Consider the following 26,641-nt stretch of genomic DNA (forward strand, 5'->3'; position numbering starts at 1 on the left):
TGTAAGTAAATTTCATTTCAGGGTTAAATCAAAATTCATTAAAATTATGGTGGAGATAAAAGTTTGAGATTAAAATCCTCTATGTCTCAAAAGTAAATCAATAAAAAAAAATTGCATAGAAAATTAGCACATCCAGGCAAGTATCCCTGCTTGCTTTCCCCCAGTAAAACTCCATATACATTGGTACCAATGCACAAGAGGATTTTGGGTAAGATATGCAAATTAGATATGCAAAATCTCAGATTTTTTGCTTAAAATGAATGAATTTTGATTTAACCCTGAAATGAGCTTTACCTAAGCAGCAATCAGAAATCTATCTGTTACTGAAGCTTGTGACTAATTCCCAGGAGGTGAAAAAATGTCTCTACCTATATTCTCGACACATAACTCGATCAAACACTTTACTCTGAGGGGAAATGGACCTCAACTCAGTCTGAGAATCCCTCTCTGTGAAGGATAATCTGTATATTCAGCGGAGGCAAAGACAAGACTGATTTTACCAGTGAGGTGGGAGGTTTTTTTTAAGGGCTCTTGGGGTTTGGAAATCATTGCCTCCTCCTAGTGGCAGGGAAAAGTAATTCCCAGGAGTAATGGATCGTAGACTTTTACCACCTGTATGAAAGAAATAATAACTTTAAATCCTTTGTCTCAGATAAGTCATATTCCTGGTTTCTTCATAGGTTACCAGCCACATTCTGCATTACATTTAGAATAAGAGGGCAGTATCAAAAGCAAACTAATCTTACTCACCATATAACCTGTGACTGGAGCTTCCTGAGGAGCTACACGCAACCCCTGACTGAGAATTCCAACCCAGTTAGACAGACGGCTTCCATGCCACAGCAACATCCTGCAAGTGAGAAAATTATATATATATGTATATTTTTATACATCAATTATTTTAGTTATTAAAATAAAAATCTGGTAGGTATATCTAACAGCAAAAAGAGTTTTGGATATCTTAGCAGTAGTTTGTTTAAAGGGACAGTCAAGTCCAAAAAAACCCTTTCATGATTCAGATAGGGCATGCGATGTTAAACAACTTTCCAATTTACTTTTATCACCAATTTTGCTTTGTTCTCTTGGTATTCGTAGTTGAAAGCTAAACCTAGGAGGTTCATATGCTAATGTCTTAGACCTTGAGGACTGCCTCTAATCTAAATGCATTTTGATCGTTTTTCACCACTAGAGGGCATTAGTTCATGTGTTTCATATAGATAACATTGAGCTTATACACATGAATTTACCATGGAGTCAGCACTGATTGGCTAAAATGCAAGTCTGTCAAAAGAACTGAAATAAGGGGGCAGTCTGCTGAGGCTTAGATACAGGGTAATTACAGAGGTAAAATGTAGACTTTATATTCATTCAATAAACTGCCAATGTACTCTTAAAGGGACATTAAAATAACTCTAACCTGAGTTTTCAAAATGCTGAAATTGGCTAATTGAAGGTTACATAATTTGCATTATGGTCTCCTATAGAGTGTGGGGGCAAGCATGTGTTGTAGTTTTTTTTTTTTACACAAAAGCAAGAGATGACCTTTTAAAATACCATGTAAGTATTTCTGTAAACATGTGAAGTGGTTTAAAGGGACAGTCTACTTAATTTTTTTTTTACTGTTTAAAAAGATAGATAATGCCTTTACTTCCCATTCCCCAGCTTGCACAACCGACATTGTTATACTAATATACTTTATAATCTCTAAGATTGCCTGTTTCTAAGTATCCGCAGAGGCCGCCTCTTATCTCAGTGCTTTTTATTAGCTTTTCACAGCCAGACAGTGCTAGTTCACATGTGCCATATAGATAACATTGTGCTCACTCCCATGGAAAATGATTATGACTATGCAAGAACCAGCACCAATTGGCTAAAATGCATGATTGTAAACAGCACTGAGATAAGGAGCAGTCTGCAGGAGTTCAGATACAGGTAATCATAGAGGTAAAAAGTATATCAATATAACAGTATTGGTTATGCAAAACTGAGGAATGAGTAATAAACTGATTTTCTATCTTTTAAAAAACATAATTTTCAAGTAGACAGTCCCTTTAAAGCCTAGTTTCTCTACCTATGGTACATGTATCTACAGGATACCTAGGCCTTAAACAAAGATTACTCAAATGTTTGCCTTAAAAATCCTAAAATTACCATCAAACCTGGTGCAGATTCAGAAAAAGCAAATATTATATCACAGATAAAGACATGTGTCAGGTAAAGTGTACCATTGCTGTAACAAAAATGCAAATGTGACAGATAAAGTGGCATAGAGACACATCACATATGACATATTCCATGCTAGAATGTACCACTAAAATATATGATACCAGAATGATAAAGTAAGGCAAGAGATTATCAAGTTTTACCATGCCCCGCTGAAGTGTATCAAACAATGTATGGAACATTATCAGCTACAGACAGGTGGCATCAGGAATATTTCCTCACCCTATACTAAATGATTTATTCCAACAGTTTGTACACTTGTGTTCTGTAGAATTCCTAAAGCTCTTCTGTATCAGCAATCATGAATCCCAGATGTAAAATAAATTCATGAGTTTAAAAAAAATACGACAGACTGCACTGGTTCATAGACCCAAAGTAATTTGTCAAGTGTCAAGATGTGCAGGAGTGTCTCACTTTTTTTGTAATAGAACTGTTAAGTTAATAATATGTATATATTGTGGTTAGGGATACTTAGGGTATTATACTTCTAAATGTACTTGCTACTGAGAAGGTTTAAAAGATATGAATGCTTTGTTATTTAGGTAAATGGAGATACTTACCTGTTGGATAGATCGGTTCTAAACTTGCTCTCTTCTCCTTCCCTCTGCATTTGGAATACGTGCAACAGAGTCATGGTGTAATCATTGTGTGTGGAAGCGTGAGTGCTCTGCAGGTAGCGCTCAATAAGCTGCAATGGAGGGTGGGATTGTTACACATAATAATGAAGACAGAGAAACTGGGATAAATACAAGTGTAGGTTTCTCCTAGCTCTAGATATCTGTACAAAAAGATATGTGCCTTAGAGAGGTGTTTGAATTACCAGGACATTTATACTGCAAGTTGTTCCTTAGATCAGATTTCATTCAAGGACTTAAAGCGAATGTAAAGTTTAATGAAAAAGTGGCTGGTATCTAAAAATGCTCTTAAAAACAGGGGCACTTTCATTCATTAAACTTTACATTGAAGCTTTTTTTTAAAATACCTTTCTTTATGGAGAGCAGACCTGGGATCATTCAGGAGCTGCGGGTGGAGGATTGCCGGTCTGCTCTCCATCTCCGTACGTATTTTAAAAAAAGAGGTTTCAATGTTTTTAAGATTACTTTTAGATACCGGGCACTTTTTTAAGCTTTATATTGTCTTTGACATATGCTAGAAAAACGATTAAGAGATGGGGATGATAAGCAGATAAATACACATCACAACTACTCTAATACCTGGAAGTCAGCAGATGTTTTTTCCAGTGGTTGTAAGGAACAGTGAAGCTGACGATACTGTCTGTCTACAGGATGTTCCATAGAGTTAAGCTCCTGACTTGCCAGTTTTACTGCAATCTGAATGTCACCCAAAGCCTGGCCAAATAAAGAATATGGGTTACACAGCATGAAATCAAAAGGCCACATAATTACAGTGAGGATTAAAGACACAAAAATCCAAAAAGTACAAAGAAAAACAAATGCACAAAGATATAATGGAAGTTGGTATATTCAGGATATTAAAGGGATAGGAAAGTCAAAATTAAACTTGCATGATTTGGACAGAGCATGTCATTTTAATGCACTTTTATATTCACTTCTGTTTAAAATGTACAGTTGTTAAAAAAGAATATGTACATATCCTACAATAGTGGGAGCTAGCTGGCGATTGGAGCCTGCACACATTTGTCTCTTGTGATTGGCTGACTAGATGTGTTTTCATCTTTTTTCCCCAGTAGTGCATTATTTACTACTCCTTCAGCAAAGAATATCAAGAGAATATCAAAGTACTATTATTTGATGATAAAAGTACTTTGGAAAGTTGTTTAAAATTGTAAGTTCTATCTAAATCCTGAACGAAAATGTTTGGGTTTCATGTCCCTTTAATACTTCATATTAATATTTTAATTCAAATAAAAGCATTCTTACCTCAAGGAGTTGTATTTTTAAGGCCAGCTCATCTGCTGTTCTGATAAGTGGGGGCGTCCTGAGCCTTCAGAGAAGTATTACAATGATAAGGTTAACACCCCTATATCCTATGTACAAACCACTTGCTAGAACTACAAATACTAACCCAAAATCATGAGGAACCCGAGTATAAAATTCATTACATGCTTCAATAAGGTCCTTGCCCAATTTCTGCTTTTTGATGCAGTTTTCTATACGCTGTAGAGAGCAGTACCCAGCACGGATTTGTTCCACAGTGAGCTTTCCTAGAAAAGAACATTCAACAGTCTTTTTTTTGGGCTGAAATGGGATCTTCTAAGCTAAATATGTAGAATAAAAACTTGCAGAGGTACCATACCCAAAGGTGCTTTCTTTGTGTCATATTTCATTTCAAGCATGGTTTCCTCCATGTTTTGTAGGTTACAGATCAGTTTAATCAGCTCCTGGACACAGACATCTAGTTGTGATTCTGGTTTTGGCAGGTCAGATGGTTTTTCTTCCTTTTTGATTTCCTCTTCCTCCTGTAGGCAATATGTAAGAAAATGATATAATACATTTACAAGACTCACGTAATATAAACAATATTCACTTTGCAAGAATTAAACAAACAAATGTCAACTCAACTCATCTACATAACTATTGCTACATACATACAAATGGTACTGAAGGATGTGTTTACAGACCAGCCACAACACGATGTATATACCTGTGTGGTTGAATTATAATCCAAATGCAGCATGTCGTATTTGCCAGGAACCTTTTCAAAATCACTTCTCTCGGACCACACGTTCTTTGTTTTATCAAAAAACCTATTCAGAGAAGCAAACATAAAAAGAAAAAAATGCAGTGACTAAACCTGGAAAGCAAATTAAAGCATTTGTTACTAATAATAAAATACAATGATCAGGAGGGAAACTGTAGCAGAATGCAGGAAAGTGTATTACTCACAAACTATATTACAAAGCACCACTTATATTACATACTATAACAACAAAACCTGCATTTTGTATGGGTTTAAAAGGAAATTAACCCTAACATTTTCTGTGATGCATATGAACAAGCAGCATTTATGTCACAAATATTTTGTTGCCTGAAAAAAAAAAACATTTTACTTAAAAGCTGTGTAAATGATTGGTTTTGTATTTCCTACTAATCCTCACCAGCTGATAGTGACAACTGCTTCTGCAGGTATGACAAGAAAATGTTTGTTTATTCAGGAGAGGAACATGAAAAACCAAGGGTGAGCGGGAGCAGTCTTAGCTGATGTTGCATTTTGTTTTAATGAAAAAACAAATACATTTTGAAATGCAGAAAAAATGTGGCTACAAACAATTCAGTGCTTGATTGCACAAGATCTTGTAAATGTCATTTCTAAAGAATCCTAATAAATGTACTAATCTGTATTGATTTAGTAAATTATTTAGCAGTTAGAAAGTTACATAAGCATGAAATATAACAAGTACAAGAAATACAAATAGGATATTTTGGGTATTTCCCTTTTCATTAAAAATACTGATTTAATATATAGTTAAAACTGCAGAAAATAATAGATTTGGAAGAAAAAAAACTATATTGACTCTATGTCATATACACACTTAAGGCAAGTCTTTAACATACACACCAATAATGCAATCAGCAATTTAATTCAATTGTATTACTGAAGCTGGCAGTAGACATTGAAATGGCTGTGCCGCCTGCCCAAACATGCAAGAAAAAAACTGCAAGGAGAGATCGCCAACAGAGGGTGTAAAGATGTACCCAGAGGCTAAAATATAGATCACACTTCGTTTTTAAAAACAGGCTACAATCTTTTAGCACCAGACTATTACAATCTTTTAGATACAGTAGAATGTCTGGTAGGTTTTCTGTCCCTTGAAAAAAGAAAAAAAAAAAGGGCAATTAAAGAAGAAACAAAACAAATAGGATGGATAAGGTACAGAGTGTCAGCTGAAGATAATCTCACTTTTTCTCGAATACATCTTTTGCTTTTAGAAGGTCCCCTCCGCAGGATACCAGAGAGTTCTGTCCGACCTTACCAACTGAAAAAAAACAGATAGCCCATTAGTCTGCAGATGCCATCAGTGGTACTTCTGGCCAGTATGTTACTTTTTTTACTAACTAGACATGTAGTTTTTTATCCACGTAGCACATTTTCTGCCTGGATTTGCAAGATCGTAAGCCATTTTAAAGACATACAATGGCTACAGTCCGCTATGGTCACTTAATATGGGTTATTTACTGTGCGTATTCACATAACAGAAATAGGCATAAATCATAATATTTTGGGGCTATAGAACACTATTGTTAACCCTTTCCTGACAGAACTTATTTGTAAACAAATAATTGAAATCATGCGATCGTTCATGTGATCGCGTGACTTCAAAGATGGGATCTGGTCAGGGGGGAGTGCCTATAATGCCCACAAGGCTCTGTCCTTGGTCCCCTTCTCTTCTCATCTATCACAAGACACAACTAGGATTTTAATCCACTCTCTCATATTTTACGATCAATAAAGAATGCCTTTGCCAGACCTGTCTTCCTTACACGTCGCTCTTCACCTGCTGCACCTCTCTGCCAATCCCTTCACTGGCTTCTTCTTGCCTCCAGAGTTAAAACACAAATTTTTGACTCTGACATACAAGGCCCTTAACTGCGCTGCTCCCCGTTTTATCTCAGACCTTGTCTCCAGATACTCTCCCTTCCATCTCCTTTGCTCTGCTCACGTCCTCCTCCTCTCGTTACCTCCTCATATTCCCATCTACCGGACTCCTCTAGACTAGCACCTATCTTGTAAACTATCTGAGTCGATGAACAAGACTCTCCCCTAGTTTTGAAAATTTCAAGTGCTCCCTAAAGACTCTACTGTTCAGGGATGCATACAACCTACACTAACCTTTCCTAACCCCAGTTCCTCTCCTCCTTTGTTATCCCCTTGAATCCCCATAGCATTTAAGCCTATGAGCCCAGTTGTTTGCAGATCACCTTCATAAGAGCTGACGACAACAGTGCAACTCTCGGCAGGGCCCTCTACCCACTTAATCGGTATAAATGTTACCTTGCATACCATGCCATGTTTATAGCACTACTGAATCTGTTGGCGCTCTACAAAGAACTAATAATAATAATATACAGCAAATCACAAATGCAATTTGTATTACAGTTTTTCAACTAAACTCTCTCAGCAAAAGATCTCAGAACTGAAATGCCTTACCTCTCCCCCATCGCATCCAAACAGAGAAACTTCTCATATGATCATCTTCCAGCAGCTGGATCAGATAGTACTTATTGTTATTAAACTGCAGGTTGGTCTGAAGAGAGTGGAGAAATGTCTGGTATTAGTGGTTTACGTTTGCGCGCGCAAAATATGCAGGCAAGTGAAGAAAAAAAAAAAAGACAGATGTAGATGCAGGGGGATCTCCGTTCTTAGTAAGGGATCTGGGAGGGATGTAGATCATTTAGGGGGGCCAGCTACACTACAGAAAACAAATATTTCATATAAAAAAATAGAAAAAAACTATTTGGGGGGGGGGGGGGCAAATTGGGTACTGGCAGACAGCTGCCAGTACCCAAGATGGCAGCAAATAGGTAGAGGGTTAGAGAGATGTATGGGGGGGGGGGATCAGGGAGGTTGTGGGGTAAGGGGGATTCATCACTGCAGACTGTATGAAAAAATACAGTACTTAAGATGGCGGTGACAATTGTGAGGTGGGGAGGGAAGAGAGCTGTTTGAGGGGGGTCATGGGGGATCAGGGGGTGGGATGTGTCAGGTGGGAGGCGGATCTCTACACTAAAGCTAAAAATTAACCCTACAAGCTACCTAATTAACCCCTTAACTGCTGGGCATATTACAAGTATGGTGCGCAGCAGTATTTAACGGCCTTATTATTACCAAAAAGCAACGCCAAAGCCATATATGTCTGCTATTTCTGAACAAAGGGGATCCCAGAGAAGCATTTACAACCATTTGTGCCATAATTGCACAAGCTGTTTGTAAATAATTTCAGTGAGAAACCTAAAATTGTGAAAAATGTGTTTGTTTTTTTATTTGATCGTATTTGGCGGTGAAATGGTGGCATGAAATATACCAAAATGGGCCTAGATCAATAATTTGGGTTGTCTACTACACTACACTAAAGTTAAAATTAAACCTAAAAGCTGCCTACAAGCTCCCTAATTAACCCCTTCACTGCTGGGCATAATACACGTGTGGTGTGCAGTGGCATTTAGCGGCCTTCTAATTACCAAAAAGCAACGCCAAAGCCATATATGTCTGCTATTTCTGAACAAAGGGGATCCCAGAGAAGTATTTACAACCATTTATGCCATAATTGCACAAGTTGTTTGTAAATAAATTTAGCGAGAAACCTAAAGTTTGTGAAAAAATTTGTGAAAAAGTCAACAATTTTTTTTATTTGATCGCATTTGGCGGTGAAATGGTGGCATAAAATATACCAAAATGGGACTAGATCAATGCTTTGGGATGTCTTCTAAATACAAATATATACATGTCAAGGGATATTCAGGGATTCCTCAAAGATATCAGTGTTCCAATGTAACTAGCGCTAATTTTGAAAAAAAGAGGTGTGGAAATAGCAAAGTGCTACTTGTATTTATGGCCCTGTAACTTGCAAAAAAAATAGCAAAGAACATGTAAACATTGGGTATTTCTAAACTCGGGACAAAATTTAGAAACTATTTAGAATGGGTGTATTTTGGTGGTTGTAGATGTGTAGCAGATTTTGGGGGTCAAAGTTAGAAAAAGTGTGTTTTTTTTCCATTTTTTCCTCAAATTTTATATATTTTTTTTATAGTAAATTATAAGATATGATGAAAATAATGGTATCTTTAGAAAGTCCATTTAATGGCGAGAAAAAAGGTATATAATATGTGTGGGTACACTAAAAGAGTAAGAGGAAAATTACAGCAAAACACAAACACTGCAGAAATGTAAAAATAGCCATTGTCATTAAAGGGACATTCAACACTGCCCACAACATTAATCTATGTTGAAAAACTAAAAATCAAGATCAAGCTGCAACGTGCCCCCTTTCTCTTACTTACTGCCTTCACTGTTGAATCGTTTACGATAACTTCAAAATTGGTGTCCTAATATGGCTGCTTAACTCCCCCCACCGTGACGTATAGAGCTTCTTCTTCAAACTAGCTGCCAGTGATATCCCATTTCTCCTACTTCAATGCAAAGCCGTTAGCGCATGCGTGATACACTAGGAACACTAAAAGCGGAACCATAATAAGCCAAGTTGTTTCCGTTCCGCTTATATTACGCATAGTACTCTACTTCGTTCTATTAGGTAAAACCCCTATACGCATCAACTCCTTAGTTTACATTGATAAGAAGCGGAAAGGAAACAACTTGGCTTATTATGGTTCCGCTTTTAGTGTTCCTAGTGTATCGCGCATGCGCTAATGGCCGTGAACGCGCTTGGATTGCAGTTCGAGGAATGGGCTATCATTGGCTGCTGGTTTGAAAAAGAAGGTGAATACGTCACGGTGGGGGGAGTTAGGAAACCATGTTAGGACACCAATTTGGAAGTTATCGTAGACAATTCAACAGTGAAGGCAGGAAGTAAGAGAAAGGGGGCACGTTGCAGCTTCATCTTTTTAGTTTTTCAACATAGATTAATGTTGTGGGCAGTGTTGAATGTCCCTTTAAGGGTAAGAAAATTGAAAAATGGTCCGGTCATTAAGGGGTTAAAGGGACACTGAACCCAAATTTTTTCTTTCGTGATTCAGATAGAGCAGCAATTTTAAGCAACTTTCTAATTTACTCCTATTATCAAATTTTCTTCATTCTCTTGGTATCTTTTTTTGAAAAGCAAGAATGTAAGTTTAGATGCAGGCCCATTTTTGGTGAACAACCTGGGTTGTTCTTGCCGATAGGTGGATAAATTCACCCACCAATAAACAAGTGCTGTCCAGTGTTCTGGACCAAAAAAGGATGGCTCCTTAGCTTAGATGCCTTCTTTTTCAAATAAAGATAGCAATAAAATGAAGAAAAATTCATAATAGGAGTAAATTATAAAGTTGCTTAAAACTGCATGCTCTATCTGAATTATGAAAGAATAAATTTGGGTTTCATATCCCTTTAAGCAGTGTTCTTGGGAAAGCATTTACTGCTTCTTTATTTAACGTCCCTAAATATTATTTTTCCTGCTTTTCAAATTTAATCGGAAACTGCTATTTTTTTTCAGTTGATGTCAGACTGGTGACTCACTAGGTCTTCACATGCTCTAGATTAGGCTACGGTGAGTTGGGAAATATAGAACTGACACCCCAGTCTGCGCCCAAAAGCACAACAGAGTGCTGCTACCCTTGTGAGTATTCTAGTGTAAGAATATATAACAATACTAACACCATTTTGTCTCTACTCATACATTTTGTTTTAGACTCCATTTTAAGATGAGCTCATTATATTTCTTCATGTGTTTTATTATGCTGTGAGAAAAAATATGCTGATGTTTTAAGCTGAACACTTTATCTCAATAATTTGTCCGATGGCCTTGTTATGTCTTTGGCGATGAGCCCAGGTATACTTTTATCTAACAGTCCACGCTTACTAAAAATATTCCTTTTTATTCCTTATTTTTAATGAAGTTCTTTGTTCCAAGCATACTGTGTAAGATGGTGTGGCTATGATTTTGTCATTGTTTAACCATATATACTGTAACCATTGTTTATAAAAGTATGTGATGCCTTATAATAAACAGAACAGGTATTAGACTTTACTTGCTGCATTGTGTGATTGTTGTTCCTAAGATCTCGCCAAGTAACCCATTCAGTTCCAGGTGAAGAATACTGCTAAGTGTCAAGTGATACCCCTGGTTATAAGATAACGCCTAACAACAAGTTATTCCTTTTGCTGTAGAGGATTGTGATTACATGACTGATCAGCACTAGGAGGCGCCTTCTAAAGTTTGCATATTTCAGAATTTGTCTTTCGGATGGAATTTTAGAAGGATCACTACTATCTGAGACTTCCCTTTTGAAGTAGTCATCGTATATCTGTTCACATATGTACAATATTTTTTTTTTTTTCATTTTTCATTAAAGGGATACTAAACCCAATTTATTTTCTTTCAGATAGAGCATGCAATTTTTTTTTTTTAATCTTTATTTTAAATCCAACAATATACAATCTGCACACCATGCAGGGCTGCAAAAAGAGACAAAGGAATAACAGAATATATATATCCTTCTTTTTTCTCTGCCCCTTACAGATAACATTGTTGGGGTTTTTACACTTTTTTTTCTTTTCTTTTTTTTACATCAAATAACAATAGAATAAGATAACTCAAAAATGCATCATTCTCCTTATATTAAATCGCTTCTAAACGCACAAAAACTGTTTTTGTTTAGCTCCTTTTAAACTATATGAAACCAGGTTTATAACCCTCAAAGTATGGAACAAAAGGGGGAAGAGTAAACCTTCAAGCAAACAATGAACTTCTTGTCATACTCAAAAGAGAAGAAAAAAAACAAATTAAGTCTCTTATTTTCTATTATATGCTTGGATTCTTATACAAATTATTCCTCTAGGCTGATTACTGCCAAAACAACATAGCTATAACGGCCATGAGACAGGGAGAGAGGTGGGAGGGAAGAGAAGAAGAAAAGAAAAAAAAGAGAGAAAGAAAAAGGGAAAAAAAAAAAAAAAGGGGGGAGGGGGAGATAGGAAAAAATTGATTGTTACCAATGATCTAGTAGAACTATTTCTGAGTGTCTGAAAGGGTAGATTAGTTGATCTATTTCCTCTGGGGGAAAGATTTTAATAAATGCAGACCATTTTTTTAAAAAAAGATTCACCTTGCTTTCAGAAGTTAAGGTTGTATCCATCTGTTCAATAATACACTGCTTTTTCATATAGTTTTTAATTTCTTGGATACTAGGGATCGAGGGGTCTCTCCACTTCCCAAAAATCAAGTTTCTCGCTGCCAGAATTGCCATGTTCCTAGTTTTCTTATGTTTAGAGATTATAGGGGATTCTATGAGGAAGACAACCTCTGCCAATGAGAGAGAAATAGCGGGTAACTTCAGTACTTTGGTTAACCAGAATTCTATTTTCTGCCACAATTGTCTTATCCGAGGGCATGTCCATATCATGTGTACTATATCAGCTGCTGGGTATGCACATTTAGGGCATATATTAAACTTATGGTTATGCCATTTAAACCCCTTTAATGGGGTATAATAAGTTCTATAGAGTAATTTAATATGTGATTCTCTCCAGCTTGCAGATAGTGTAGTCTGTGCTATTATGGCTATAGATTTTTCAACCTGAGCTACCTCGATGTCTAATTCTGGTGATAGGAGATTCCACTTTTGTGATATCTGTTGGAGATTGAAATCTCCATCTTGACTAGTCACCAAGTCATACCAAATTTAGATAGAGGATAAGCCATTTTTAACAAGGGAGGGCCAATTGTCTAGCTTCCCCCAGGACCAAGACCATCCATGTTTCTCAGCAAGTGAGAAAAGGTAGTGTCGGGCCTGGAGGTAAGCAAAAAAATCTTTATTACTTAGATCGAATTCTTGTTTCAGCCTATCAAAGGTTTTAACCGATGAAGTGTCTTGATCTATACATTGAGTCATGAAAGTTAAACCCTTCTCATGCCAGGCCTGAAATATTTTAGATTGGTTCCTTCTTGTAATTCTGGATTACCACATAACCCTTGGAATTTTGGAATAGTGAGATCAATACCTAACTTATGCCCAAGCTTTTTCCATGCCTGTATTATCATATATATCGAGTTGAGACACTTCACTTTCTTTGGAATTAGATGAACCGGACAATGAATCAAGGCTATAGGGTTATAAGGGAATATAATATTCCTTTCCAATTCATTATTAGTAAAATAGTCTCTATTCATGATCCAGTCCATCGCAATCCGTGAGAGGAAAACCAAACTATATTTGCTAAGGTCAGGGAGAGCCATTCCCCCATATCTTTTGGGAAGAAAGAGTTTATTTAAGGAAATTCGAGGTCTTTTGCATTTCCAAATAAAATATCGAAGGGCCCTATTTAGACTTTTCCAATCTTTAACTTTCAAAATAACTGGAATATTTTGTAGAGGATATAACATTTTTGGTAGAAGAACCATTTTAAATAAAGCAATGTGTCCTGAAAGAGAAAGTGGAAGATTTTGCCAGCTACTCATGTACTCTTTTATTCTAGCTAAAATAGGAGAGAAGTTGAGACTATACCATTCTTGTGGGTTAATTGAAATGTTGATTCCTAAGTACTTGAAATGAGTCCAAACTTCCTTGAAGGGTGTCACAGAAAGAGAAGCCTCATTTTTTCTTATCCACATTAGCTCTGACTTAGCGATGTTGATCTTATAGCCTGTAAAGGTTCCAAAAGTATCAGTAATCGAGAGTAGTCTTGGGATATTAATTAACGTGTTAGACATATAGATTAGTACGTCATCTGCGTATAGAGCAATTTTTTGTTCCAAAGTGCCGATTTTTATTCCCTGTAGTACCTGCCTAATCTTAAGAGCTAGGGGATCCATTGCTATGTCAAATAAAAGAGGTGACAATGGGCATCCTTGTCTTGTGCCTCTCTGAAGGTTGATTAGGTTAGATTCAAGTTTATTAATGGTCAATTTGGTTGAAGAATTTCTACAAAGGTTGTTAATGAAGGAGATGAAATTATCCTTAAATCCAAAATGAGTTAAAGAGTTCAGAATATGCTGATGGAATATTGAATCAAACGCTTTTTCTGTGTCCAGCGCAACAATTGCTATATCTACCTGATCTTGAAAGGAACCTTCACGATAGTTATAAAAGTAGTCGAGAACTAAAAAAAGTTCTCTGATTTTAGCTGCTAAGTTACGTCTATACAAAAAGCCTGCCTGGTCTTTATTGATGAGATCGCCTATCTCCCTTTGAAGTCTTTTAGCTAAAATTGACGATAGTAATTTATAGTCAGAGTTAAGTAATGCGATGGGCCGATAAGACTCTTTTTTTTCCGAGGATCTTTCCCCGGCTTCAAGATTAATGATGTGGTAGAAGCAGCAAAAGTCAAAGGAATAGGTATATTTTTTATATAAAAATCATTGAACATGTTTTTTAAATGAGGAATAATAACCGGAGCTAGGATCTTATAGAACTCGTTGGGAAGAGAATCCGGGCCAGGGGCTTTGTCCAGGCGCAGCTCTTTAATTGCATATGTGACCTCATGGTCAGAAATAGGAGCATTGATATTAATTACTGCTTCTTCATTCAGGAGTGGATGATCAAGCCCTCTCCAAAAAAGTTCTGATGCTTCTGCATCTGAATTCTTAAAGGAATAAAGATCCCTATAATAAACAGAAAAAGCATCAAGAATATCTCTTGGATTTTGGAGTAAGCTGCCTTGTTCCAAGAGCGAGTCAATGGAAGAGCTTCCTTGTACATTCTTAACTAGATTTGCGAGGAGTTTCCCTGCCTTATCCCCATGTCTGTAAAATTTGGCTCTGGTTTTAAAATTGGCTTGTACTGAGGTGTGCATTAGGAAGGTATCTCTCTCTCTCTTAGCAGAGACATATCTCCTACAGTTTGCAGATGTTGGTTGGGCTAGATATTTGTTGTAAGTGTTAGTGAGAGATCTCAGTGTTTCATTCTCTCTCCGGGTAGCCTTCCGCTTAAAGTCAGCCATATATGCTATAACGTCCCCTCTTATTACCGCCTTACCTGCTTCCCACAATATACTTGGATCATTAACTGTGCCAATATTTAAAGAGAAAAATTGAGTCATTCTAGCAGTTAGCCAATTCTTAAATTTTAAATTTTTCGCTAAAAATTTAGGGAAAAAAAAAAATCGGTGTGAGGTATATACTTTAACATTTATTGGAATATCTAGTCTAATTGGGGCATGGTCTGAGATGGTGACCTGTGTTATTTTAGTTGGTAGCACCAGTATTTAATACGTTCTCGCTAACTAGGAAAAAGTCAATTCTGGATAAAGATTTTACACGTTTGGCCTCACATGTAAACTCTCTTTGAGATGGATTCTGAATCCTCCAGATATCTTTAAGAGCCAGATTCCTGAACAAAGTTTTGAACATTTTACCTTCCAACTTATCTCTCTTGGCCATACCAGTGCTAGGTACCTGTCTGAACCTATCGAGAGGAGTCTGTGGCACCATATTAAAGTCCCCTGCTACAATTATGTTTCCTTCACCTAGTTGTAAAATTTTAGATTGAAGAAATTCCCAAAAACTTATCTCAAACTTATTAGGAGTGTAAAGGTTGCAGAGCGTATAAACATAGTTAGCCAATCTAATTTTTAAGATCAGAATTCTCCTTTTTGGATCAGAATATTCTAATAGAACTTCATACGAAATAGTCTTCCCTAGTAAAATGGCTACCCCTCTTTTCCTACCTATACTTGGTGTAAAAAAACACTTCCTTGACCCAGGAGGATCTCAACTTTAGAGATTCTTCTGCATTCAAGTGTGTCTCCTGGATAAATGCAATATCTGAATTAAGTTTCCTCAGTTGAGAAATTATCATTTTGCGCTTTATTGGGGTTGAGATACCTCCAACGTTCCAGGAAGATAAAGTCAATTTTTTTATTTTAGCCGTCATTTACCCTATTAAAAAAAAGAGTAAACAAAAAAATAAAAAATAAAAACACACAAAAAAGAGGAGAAGGGGGAAGAAGAAAAAAAAAAAAAAAAAAAAAAGGGAGGGGGGAAATCCCATGATCTCTAATCAGCAATATGGCCTGCAGAGAAAAACAACATGAAAAAAAACAACAACAACAAATGCATAGAACTTCCGTACACTAGTGGCAACTTCATCCAGAATGGAAGCATATAATCACAAGATTTAGCAGCTTAATTCAGGTTACTTAGCACATTTTTCAGAACAAAACTTTTCTGCCTCAGAGGCAGTATCGAAGAAATATATATGACCCTGTGCTTCTACCTTAAGCCTAGCTGGGTAGATAACCAGGGCAAAGAACCCTTCTTTAATCAGCCTGCCACAAATTGGAGAAAGCTCCCTTCTTTTCATAGAAGTTTCATAGGCAAAAACCTGAAAAAACAGGATTTTGGTTCCTTCTAGTAAGATGGATACCTTTTTGCGAGATGATTGAATGACCCTGACCTTGTCCTGATAATTCAAATACCTCACAATTATGGGTCTAGATCTTACTTTATCCCCAGCTGATATGGGAGATCTCCCCAGTCTGTGCGCCCTCTCTACAGCTAAGAGTAAATATTCTTGGGGGATGTTTAAAAGTTGAGGGAGAGTTTCAGCTGCAAATTTCAGTAGGTCTGTGTGCTGCAGAGTTTCAGGGACCCCGATTATTCTGACATTATTTCTTCTAGATCGATTTTCTAGGTACTCTATCTTATTCTGTAGTTCTCTCAGAGTGAGGGAGTGTGCCTGTAACTTGGTGTCCTGTGTAACTGAGAGGTCCTCAAGGTCAGACACTCTTTGTTCAACCTCTTGAATCCTAGTCGAAAACTGCTTAACCTCCATAGAAAGTGTCTGTAAGTCTTGTTTTATCTCTAATCTAAGAGAGTCGAATTTCGGGTTCAAAGCTTCTATAATATCATTCACTAATGTCTGTGAATTGGTGGCATCCTTGGACCTTGCAGCAGAGCCAGGTTCAGGATGTAATTCAGCCGTAGTTTCAGCTGTTGCTTTATTCCTCTTGTCCCTGGGTCTGGAAGCCATGGTTGGTGAAGTGGTTTTAAGGTGGTTTGGTGAATTTAAAAATGTATCCATAAGTGACTTAGCATAAGAAAAAAGAAAAAAAAAAAGTGTGACGCAAAAAAGGAAAAAACGTGAGTGAATTTAAGTGTTTAATTTGTGGTTGAGAAAAGGGATAGACAAGAGAAAAAAAAAAAGGGGGGGGATTGAAGAGGAAGGGGTGGGGGAAAAAAGTGAAGGAATGAGGAAAATCAAGTGAAGAAGTGCCTAATCAGAATCAGTGATAAGAAAGTGTTAAGACCACCAGAGATTCTCAGTCCCAGCAGGCAGAAGATTATCTTTATGTCAATTGAAACCCACCGTGAAAACCTTGAGCTGTTAGTGTAGAACTAACACAATTGTTTCTATCTAACTCTGCTAGCAAGGAAACTCCTTGCAGAATACTACTTTATATGAGTAATGTATTACAAGGCCTGTTTATAGCTACTAGAACCAGTGTTTTCTGGTTAGTGTCAGTTCAGCCCTGATTTTATCTGAAAAACTGTATTTATAGTGAGTAATACTCTATGATTCTTAACTAAAGTCAAGATTCAGTTCAAGTTTAATCTGATATGAGACCCAATTAACACCTGGTTACTTTATGGAGGGATCTAAACTATCTTCAAGAGTCAGATCCTAGCTTTGGTAAGTAACTCAACTCAGGAGGATGCCTTAAGAAAGACATATACACAAATATAAAAATCCCCCTTTTTTAGATCAAGGTACTACACCCAGAGAGAGCGGTAAGATTCAACCCAGGTATAAATCAGAATAAATTATTCAACTGAATACAGAAAGAAAAAAAAAAGGTATATTCAGATACACCCTCTTTCCCTTTCTCTCTCCCTCCTTCTCCCCCCCTCCCCTTTTTAATTCAGGCTGATTGTGAATCAGAGGGGTTCACAAAGTTCACCCTGGGTTTCTGTGGGGCCAACCCTGTATTTCTAAGAGAGAGAGGAAAGGATAATTTCTCTCTTTCCCTCTCCTTCCTTTTCTTTGCAGAGAAAAAAAAACACAGAAAAAAAAAAAAAAAAAATGGCCTAGTAAATTATGTGCCAACTTATATACAGTTTATACAACCACTTTCCATAAAACAACCTATGAGAGAAAGAAAAGTGAACGCAATCATTAGCATTAGGCAGAGGAGCAAAAAAAGAATAGAAAACAAAAAGAACCAACCAACAAACAAGCACATAAAAACAAGGGAATCCAGAGATTCAATATGCCTTCTAGAGCCTGCTTAGGTTGTATAGTTCACAGATAGAAGGGGGAATGATAAAGTAAAAAGTCAGTCACACAATGTAATTTAGACCCAGCCTTTTGTATCAAAAGAATTCCACAGCGTCTCCCTGTCAACCTTTTAGCAGCTCAGAAACCTTTTGCCAATAACTCTGAATTGAGTTCCGAAATTTAACCCACTCTCAACCTCTGATTAGGGTAGTTACAGAAAGGAGCCTTGCAAGCCCCACCAGGGGGTTAAGAACAGCGAGGCCTTGAACTGAAGCGTCGGCAGAACTCTGTAGCAATTCTTAAGGACAAAATTCCTTAATGGTCCCGCAAAGTCCTCTGTTCCTCCTTCCCCCCTATCTCCCGCGTCCTCCACTTAGCCCTTCAGGTATTTTCCTGACCTTTTTCCCCTTTTTACCTTATCTGGACTTCAACTGGTGATCTTCGCAGGGAGCGCACACAACTGTCCCAGCTTATCCAGCCGACATTCTCCCGGTTGTGAGCCACCTTTAACCTCCGCGGTGTGTGCGCAGACAAAGCCTGAATCAGCCGATGATGCGGCAAGGAGCAGAGCCGAGGACCCGGTGCTCTGATTCCTAATCTGCAGGCAAGGTAGTGCTGGCGGGTAAGTGAATAGGGACTGTGTCTCGGCAGCGCCCCTTTGTATTTCTTTGCTAAAGCGATCTACCCCCCCAAGCGCAGCAACGGTGGAAGGGGGGGACTGCTTCTAGAATTCTGCCACCTAGAGGATTCCTAGTGTCTTCGGGCTATCTACCCCCCTCACGCAGCACCGGTGGGAGGGGGGGACTGCCGCAATAGGTCTTAATTCTTGTGTGTCCTCTTCACGAGATGTCCTACGTGGAGCCCAACACACCGAATGTTGTAGAGTAGCGCAAGATGCAATAGCGCTGTGGGAGTCCCTCCAGGCAGGACCGAGCCGGCTGCAGCGTCTTCCCTCGGCTATTGGGGTTCCTGGCGCGTTAACTACCGCCAAAGGATTGTCTGCAGGGAGTAGAGCTTGTGCTGCACAGCCTCATACACAGGCTCCTCCTTCGGAACTCCCCGACAGGGCATGTCCAGAGCCATATGTACAATATTTGATGCCCCTTTAAGACTGAGTCTGGCACCCCCTGTAGGTGGGGACTGTTTACCCATTATATTTTATCTCCCAGTAGTGCATTGCTGCTAAATTGGTAAGTTGTTTAAAATGGCATGATCTCCCTATATCAGCAATGAAAGTCAGTTTAAGTGACTTTAAAAAAGTATGGTTTAATATAACAAATTAATTTTATTATTTTGGTATTTCTATGAAATGTGATACAAAGATTAAAATGAATGAAGAAAAAAGCAAAAACAAAAAAACATGGAAATGCTTCCCTATAGAATACACTGGGCACACTTGTATTACAAAATATGATCGAGTAACAATTTTTGGGGAGATCTCACCTGGTTTAACATCACATCATAGACATCATCTCCCTCACAATACACGTGAGCCTGGGAAAAAACATAGCGACAATGAATTTGTGTAACACTCGTGTATAAAAAATACATTTTCCAAAATAGTAGCAATGTTACCTGAAAACAGAATGTTTCAAACACACTAAACATAGCTAGCTATTTAGCTTACATACAATCATTATGCAGTAAGGAAAGAGGAAGCACAATCTATTTCCTTAACAACCAAACTCATGTAGCTGTAGTCAGGAGTTGATGGTTAAGGTAGTTCAAAGGTCCAATATTACCCCTATGGCCTTGCCTTTTGTAGAATAATTTTAGATCTAGAGTGACATTGATAAGTGTTATTATATTGCCTATTATAGACATACTTTAATTATATAGCCTCTAAATTGTTTTATTACACAATAGGGGGCATTTTTATCTTTATCATAATTTATACCAGATCTGTTCAGTGGCTGCATATAAAGCACTAGCGTAGTGAAACAAAGAAACCAGAATATATATCCCCAAAATCCTCAAAAGCTGCAAAATGCCCTTAAAGGGACATGAAACCCAAAATGTTTCTTTTACGGTTCAGGTAGAGAATACAATTTTAAACAACTTTCCAATTTACTTCTATTATTTAATTTGCTTCCTTCTCTTGTTATCCTTTGCTGAATTTTTTTTTATCTAGGAAAGTTCAGGAGCAGCAAAGAACCTAGGTTCTAGCTGCTGATTGGAGGCTGTATATATATATATACTGATTTTCATTGGCTCACCCATGTGTTCAGTCAGCAACCAGTAGTGCATTGTTGCTCATTCAACAAAGCATACCAAGAGAACGAAGAAAAATGTATAGAAAAATAGGAGTAAATTAGAAAGTTGCTTAAAATTGCATGCTCTATCTGAATCAAGAAAGACAAAAATTGGATTTCATAAACCTTTAAATAGATTGGGAGATGAAGGTGGAATGATGTGTAATTGCCTAGTGTTAGGATGAAGAACCAGAGGTCCATCTTTATTCTTTGCAGAGCATGAGTTAGTCTTTCTATCACCCACACAATACATATATGGAAATGAGACCCTTATTTGAAAGAGGTGATTCTCATCTTTCTCCTTCCAGCTGCCAGGTGAAAGCAATGACAATTAACTCAAAGCATTGGTGCAATTCTAAAGAGGCGTTTATCAATTAAAAACATATATCGTTCTCTCAATTTAAATGAAGGTGCCCCGTTTAAAAAATAATTGAAAATTGATGCAATAAGTACAGAGGCTAATTAAAGGGACCTAAAAGTTATTTATTTGCTTTTTCTAAAAACAGTAAGTACAGCTGCCTCCAAATACACAGTGTACTAATTATCACTCTATTAGCTCTGGAACGGGTACAGCCAATCAAGAGTTCGTAAGATGTATAACATTGTACCAAGACTCCCATGTTATACTGGACTCATTCAAAAACTATTTTAAGTTTTTTTGTGTGTGTATTAAATAGTGTGCAGTGAAGCCATGCATTTTTGATAGAAGTACTGGGTTTTATGGCTGTGAGAATAGCAAAGAGGAGGCACATGGAATTCATACAAGGGACACGTGGCCATAGTGATGCCAATTCCACTACAATAGTGAGTAAATGAGTTTTCCCAGTACCAGGAACTGCAAAGCCTTTAAAAAAACAAAGAATCTGTAGTTCAAACAGTGTTTGGAAATTGTCATTTTATACTTGCTGCACCCATGGGCAACACATAAGTTAAGTTTTGGTAATAGTGTAAGAGGATTAGTTTCATGCTCCCCCGTTCTGCCATCCTTTGTTGCTATCACCTTGTATGCTCACTTTAGGCAATCTCACTTAAGCCACGCTTTCTGACATAATTTACCTTTCCAAGTTTGGCTTTGCATTCTGGATCCACTGGCGCTTTACCCTTTAATAGCAAGGTCCTAACCTGCTCTGTATAAGAAAAAATATAAATAATATTAATATAAATGATTAAGTGAATACAAAGAAGAATAAGCAACATGTTGATTCTTTGTACCTTTGCTTTCCTCTGCTTCACTACCCCCAGTTTCTGTGCTTTCCTTTTTCCTTGGTTTCTTTGAGCTTGAGGGTTTGCTGACGCTGCTGTTCTGCTGGGTAGTCGTAGTCCCAGTGTCTGCAGCTGTTGTAAAACAAGAGTGAAGGGTTTAAACAGCTTCTAATGATAATATTGTATTTCATCCTCTTCATTAGCCCCTTGTTACCCAAATAAACGCCTTGGCTAACCAAAGAACCTCCTGTTTCTTGCTTTTTAATTGGACTTACTAGATATGCAGCGCTTTATTGGTCTGTCATATTGGGTCTGACTGTTCCGTTGCACCATACTTCCTAAATCCACAACATACTGGCGGCCTCCCAGACTTATTGACACAAGTTTAACATCGGAATGGAGAGAACTTTCCAGAGAGATACTTATGCTTGCATCATAGGAAATCCAAGAACCCTCATCAGATTCCCATTGCCATACAAAAACTGAAACAAATAAGGGTGCACAGTTGTAAGACTGCAGATGATATTTGCACATTAGAATAGAGGAAACCGTTTGAAGAGAAAAATTATTTTAATACTCTAAAATGTATCTCCCATTTTCTACATTCAGAACTTGGTGTTTTTGTGTGCATTTAGGACCACTTTTTCCCCCCATTCCTTAGGACACATTAAATGAGACATAATGTTATTAATATTTTAACCATAACAAAGGTGGGCAAACCAAAAAGACCAGTCCAGTGATTAACCTTAGTTTAAATAGATACCAATCAAAACGTTGCATAAAGAATTAGAGAGTTATTTTCTATTATTTTTTTAAGGAAGACCAACCGAACAAACAAAAGCTCTATTTAATGGTGCCCTACAGAAAGCTCTCTCTGATTTTATATCAATCCCACCCCATCAAAAATAAAGAAACTAAACCTGAAAAAAACTATTTCTTTCTGATCAAGAGATACAGCCAACCTTAGCCATTCTGGTCTGTTAAAGAGACATGCAACTCATTTTTTTTCCTTTCATGATTCCTGTAGCACAAACAATGTTAAACAACTTTATAAATGACTTCTGTTATTGCATCTGCTTCATTCTCATGGTATTCTTTGTTGAAGGACCAGCCACGCACTACTAGGAGCTAGCTGAACACTTCAGATGAGCCAATGGCAAGAAGCAACTCTGTGCAGCCACCAATCGGCAGATAACTTGCAGTAGTGATTTGCTGCTCCTGAGCCTACTTAGGTATGATTTTTAACATAGGATACTAAGAGAATAAAGAAAATTATATAAACAGAGTAAATTGGAATGTTGTTTTAAGTGGCATGCTACCTGTCTGAATCACACAAAAAATGATTTTGACTTTCATGTCCATTTAAGATTCCTCAAAGGAAGGAAATGTTCACATCAAGATTACTCTTTAGTCTGGAGACAAATTAACATTGGTACCATATAACAAAATATAAACTAAGTGATAAAGAGTAACAGAGCAACATAGTAAAAAATGCATTAAAGGGACATAAAACCCGAATCTTTTCTTTCACGATTCATCCAATTTTTAACACCTTTCTAATAAATGTCTATTATTTAATTTGTTTTTTTCACTTTGTATCCTTTATTGAAAAGTATACCTAGGTAGGCTCAGAAGCTGATTGGTGGCTGCATATATATGCCTCTATTCATTGGCTTTCAGCCATCTCCAAGTAGTGCATTGCTCCTCCTTCAACAAAGGATACCAGAATGACGCAAATTGGACAATTGTTTAACCCCTTAGTGACCACAGCACTTTTGGGACCAGGGCTATTTTTACGTTTCTGCAGTGTTGGTATTTAGTTGTAATTTTCCTCTTACTCATTTACTGTACCCACACATTATATACCGTTCTTCTCGCCATTAAATGGACTTTCTAAAGATACCATTATTGTCATCATATCTTATAATTTACTATAAAAAAAAATATAAAATATGATGAAAAGAAATAATAAAAAAAACCCACACTTTTTTAAATTTGACCCCCCAAAATCTGTTACACATCTACAACTACCAAAAAACACCCATGCTAAATAGTTTCTATTAGTTACATTGGAACACTGATATCTGTCAGGAATACCTGAATAACGCTTCACATGTATATATATTTTTTTAGTAGGCAACCCAAAGTATTGATCTAGGCCCATTTTGGTATATTTCATGCCACCATTTCACCGCCAAATGCGATAAAAAAAAGAAAAAAAGTTCACTTTCTCACTGAAATTATTTACAAACAGCTTGTGCAATTATGGCACAAATGGTTGTAAATGCTTCTCTGGGATTCCCTTTGTTCAGAAATAGCAGACATATATGGCTTTGGCGTTGCTTTTTGGTAATTAGAAGGCCGCTAAATGCTGCTGGGCACCACACTTGTATTATGCCCAGCAGTGAAGCTTTAGTGTAGAGATCAGCCTCCCACCTGACAAAACTGGGATTTTTTTTTATAATTATACCCAATTTTTCTGTAGTATAGCTGCCCCCCCATACCCTACCCCCTCCCAGATCCCTTTCGCAATAATGAATTTTTTATTTTCCCTCTCCTTCACTCTTTACTTGACTCTGTACTAAACAGAGTGTGTGCGCAAGTGCGCAATCCCGCCCCCCTTGCACGCTTCCGACGACCTCACCACACTGCCGCAACCGGATCTCAGCTGAGAGGATGTGAACCAGCGATGGGCCGCCCACCCGCCTCCCTCGTACGTCACCAACGATCGGCCACAGAGTGGCCCTCTCTGCATCGCTGTGCTTCAAAAGGAAATTTATATTTACCTGATACCGGACACGATGAGTCCACGGATGATCTAATTACTATTGGGAATATCTCTCCTGCCCAGCAGGAGGCAGCAAAGAGCACCACAGCAAAGCTGTTAAATATCACTTCCCTTCCCTCCCACTCCAGTCATTCGACCGAAGTAAAGAAGAGAAAGGAAGCAACAATGTGAAGAGGTGTCTGAAGTTTATAACAAACCAACAACCTGTCTTTAGAACAGGGCGGGCCGTGGACTCATTGTGTCAAGAAAGAAATACATTTATCAGGTAAATATAAATTTTCTTTTCTTTCTAATAACACAATGAGTCCACGGATCATCCAATTACTATTGGGAATCAATAACCAAGCTAGAGTACACAGATGATAAGGGAGGGACAAGACAGGGAACCTAAACGGAAGGCACCACTGCTTGAAAAACCTTTCTCCCAAAAGTGGCCTCAGCCAAGGCAAAATTGTCAAATTTGTAGAATTCTGAAAAAGTGTGAAGCGAGGACCAAGTTGCAACCTTGCAAATCTGTTCCACAGAAGCTTCATTTTTGAATGCCCATGAGGAAGCAACAGCCCTTGTGGAATGAGCCGTAACTCTCTCTGGAGGTTGCTGTCCAGCAGTTTCATAGGCAAAATGAATAATACTCTTCAGCCAAAAAGAAAGGGAAGTAGCCGAAGCTTTCTGTCCCTTACATTTTACTGAGGAAACTACAAATAAAGCAGAAGACTGACGAAAATCTTTAGTCGCTTGTAAGTAAAATTTTAGAGCACGAACCATGTCTAAATTATGCAGAAGCCATTCCTTCTTAGAAGAAGGATTAGGACACAATGAAGGAACAATAATCTCCTGATTAATGTTTTGGACAGAAACTACTTTAGGAAGAAAATCCGACTTAGTACGTAAAACTACCTTATCCGAATGAAAAATAAGGTAGGGTGACTCACACTCTAATGCCGAGAGCTCAGACACTCTACGAGCAGAAGAAATAGCCACGCGAAACAAAACTTTCCAAGATAACAACTTAATATCTAAGGAATACATGGGCTCAAACGGAGCCCCTCGAAGAACTATTAAAAAATTAAATTAAGACTCCAGGGAGGAGTGATTGGTTTGAAAACAGGCCTGATCCTGACTAAGGCCTGAGAAAAAGATTGCACATCTGGGACGTCTGCCAGACGTTTATGTAACAAAATAGACAAGGCAGATATTTGACCCTTTAAGGAACTAGCCGATAATCCTTTCTCCAAACCTTCTTGGAGAAAAGACAGAATTCTAGGAATCCTAACTCTGCTCCAAGAGTAGCCCTTGGATTCACACCAACATAGATATTTACGCCATATTTTATGGTAAATCTTTCTAGTCACAGGCTTACGAGCCTGAATCATGGTCTCAATGACCGAATGTGAAAATCCCTGCTTAGATAAAATTAAGCGTTCAATCTGCACGCAGTCAGCTTCAGAGAAACTAGATTTGGATGAAAGAAGGGCCCTTGAAGTAGAAGGTGTTTCCTCAACGGAAGTCTCCAAGGAGGAAGAGATGACATTTGCACCAGGTCTGCATACCAAATCCTGCGACGCAAGGCCGGTGCAATGAGGATCACCGACTCCCTCTCCTGTATTGAGCGACACGCGTTGATCTCTGTGACTGTCCCAAAGATTGGAAATTGTGGAAGTTGTACCTGTTTACTACTGGAATAACTGTACTTTGATTTTGTTAACCCGGGTTATTCCCCGGAACATCGCAGGTGACGTCAGACGCCAAGTTACATGCGGCGCACTCGAGTCACTGTGTAAGATCAGAAGCGAGTGATCTGTAACAGCTCCATATGAAACATTAAGAAGTTAAGGTAACATGTATCTTTTGTGTCACTAACATAAGTCGACTCCAGAATGCTACGTGCCATACAGGCATAGAATCCTCTAAAGCTACAAAGAACTGTATTTGTACGGCATTATTTTTTACTCTGGAACTGTGTTCACAAACACTATTCACTGTTCTTTTTACCCTTTGAACAATTTAAATTTTGATAGCGGAGCTCCCCGTCATCTATTAAGATATTACTAGCTTTTTATGATTGAGATTGAATGTGTATACCTTATTTTTGCTACTACACATTTATAAGACTTGCAATATCTAATATACATAAATTTTATATTCTGTGCTAGGCTGACAGTTACATTGATTTTATAGGCCTTAATAGTCATTTGTGTATTTATGTTTGGGGAGACGTCCCCATTACTATTTTATTTTATTTTACCATTTGGTAATTGTATGTATTAAGACAATAGGATTTTAAATAAATATAGTTTTTATTTTTCACTTAGTATCTTTTTGGT

General features: G+C 37.7%; 1 protein-coding gene across 1 annotated transcript in view; it reads right to left on the bottom strand.

Moving 5' to 3' along the window:
* Positions 1-26,641, bottom strand: part of PARP2 (poly(ADP-ribose) polymerase 2) — an 84,634-nt gene that overhangs the window by 40,393 nt on the left and 17,600 nt on the right. Inside the window, exons 4-16 of the mRNA XM_053702233.1 lie at positions 21,805-22,011; positions 21,539-21,661; positions 21,383-21,453; positions 19,518-19,568; positions 7,354-7,450; positions 6,106-6,181; positions 4,849-4,951; positions 4,501-4,663; positions 4,270-4,408; positions 4,125-4,188; positions 3,438-3,572; positions 2,784-2,911; positions 751-850 (exon numbers count right to left, since the gene is read on the bottom strand). Of these exons, the coding sequence (XP_053558208.1) occupies positions 751-850; positions 2,784-2,911; positions 3,438-3,572; positions 4,125-4,188; positions 4,270-4,408; positions 4,501-4,663; positions 4,849-4,951; positions 6,106-6,181; positions 7,354-7,450; positions 19,518-19,568; positions 21,383-21,453; positions 21,539-21,661; positions 21,805-22,011 (1,457 nt within the window). The remainder of the gene's footprint in view (positions 1-750; positions 851-2,783; positions 2,912-3,437; positions 3,573-4,124; positions 4,189-4,269; positions 4,409-4,500; positions 4,664-4,848; positions 4,952-6,105; positions 6,182-7,353; positions 7,451-19,517; positions 19,569-21,382; positions 21,454-21,538; positions 21,662-21,804; positions 22,012-26,641) is intronic.

This window comes from Bombina bombina, chromosome 2 (genome assembly GCF_027579735.1).
Source record: "Bombina bombina isolate aBomBom1 chromosome 2, aBomBom1.pri, whole genome shotgun sequence".
NCBI classification, from domain to species: Eukaryota; Metazoa; Chordata; class Amphibia; order Anura; family Bombinatoridae; genus Bombina; species Bombina bombina.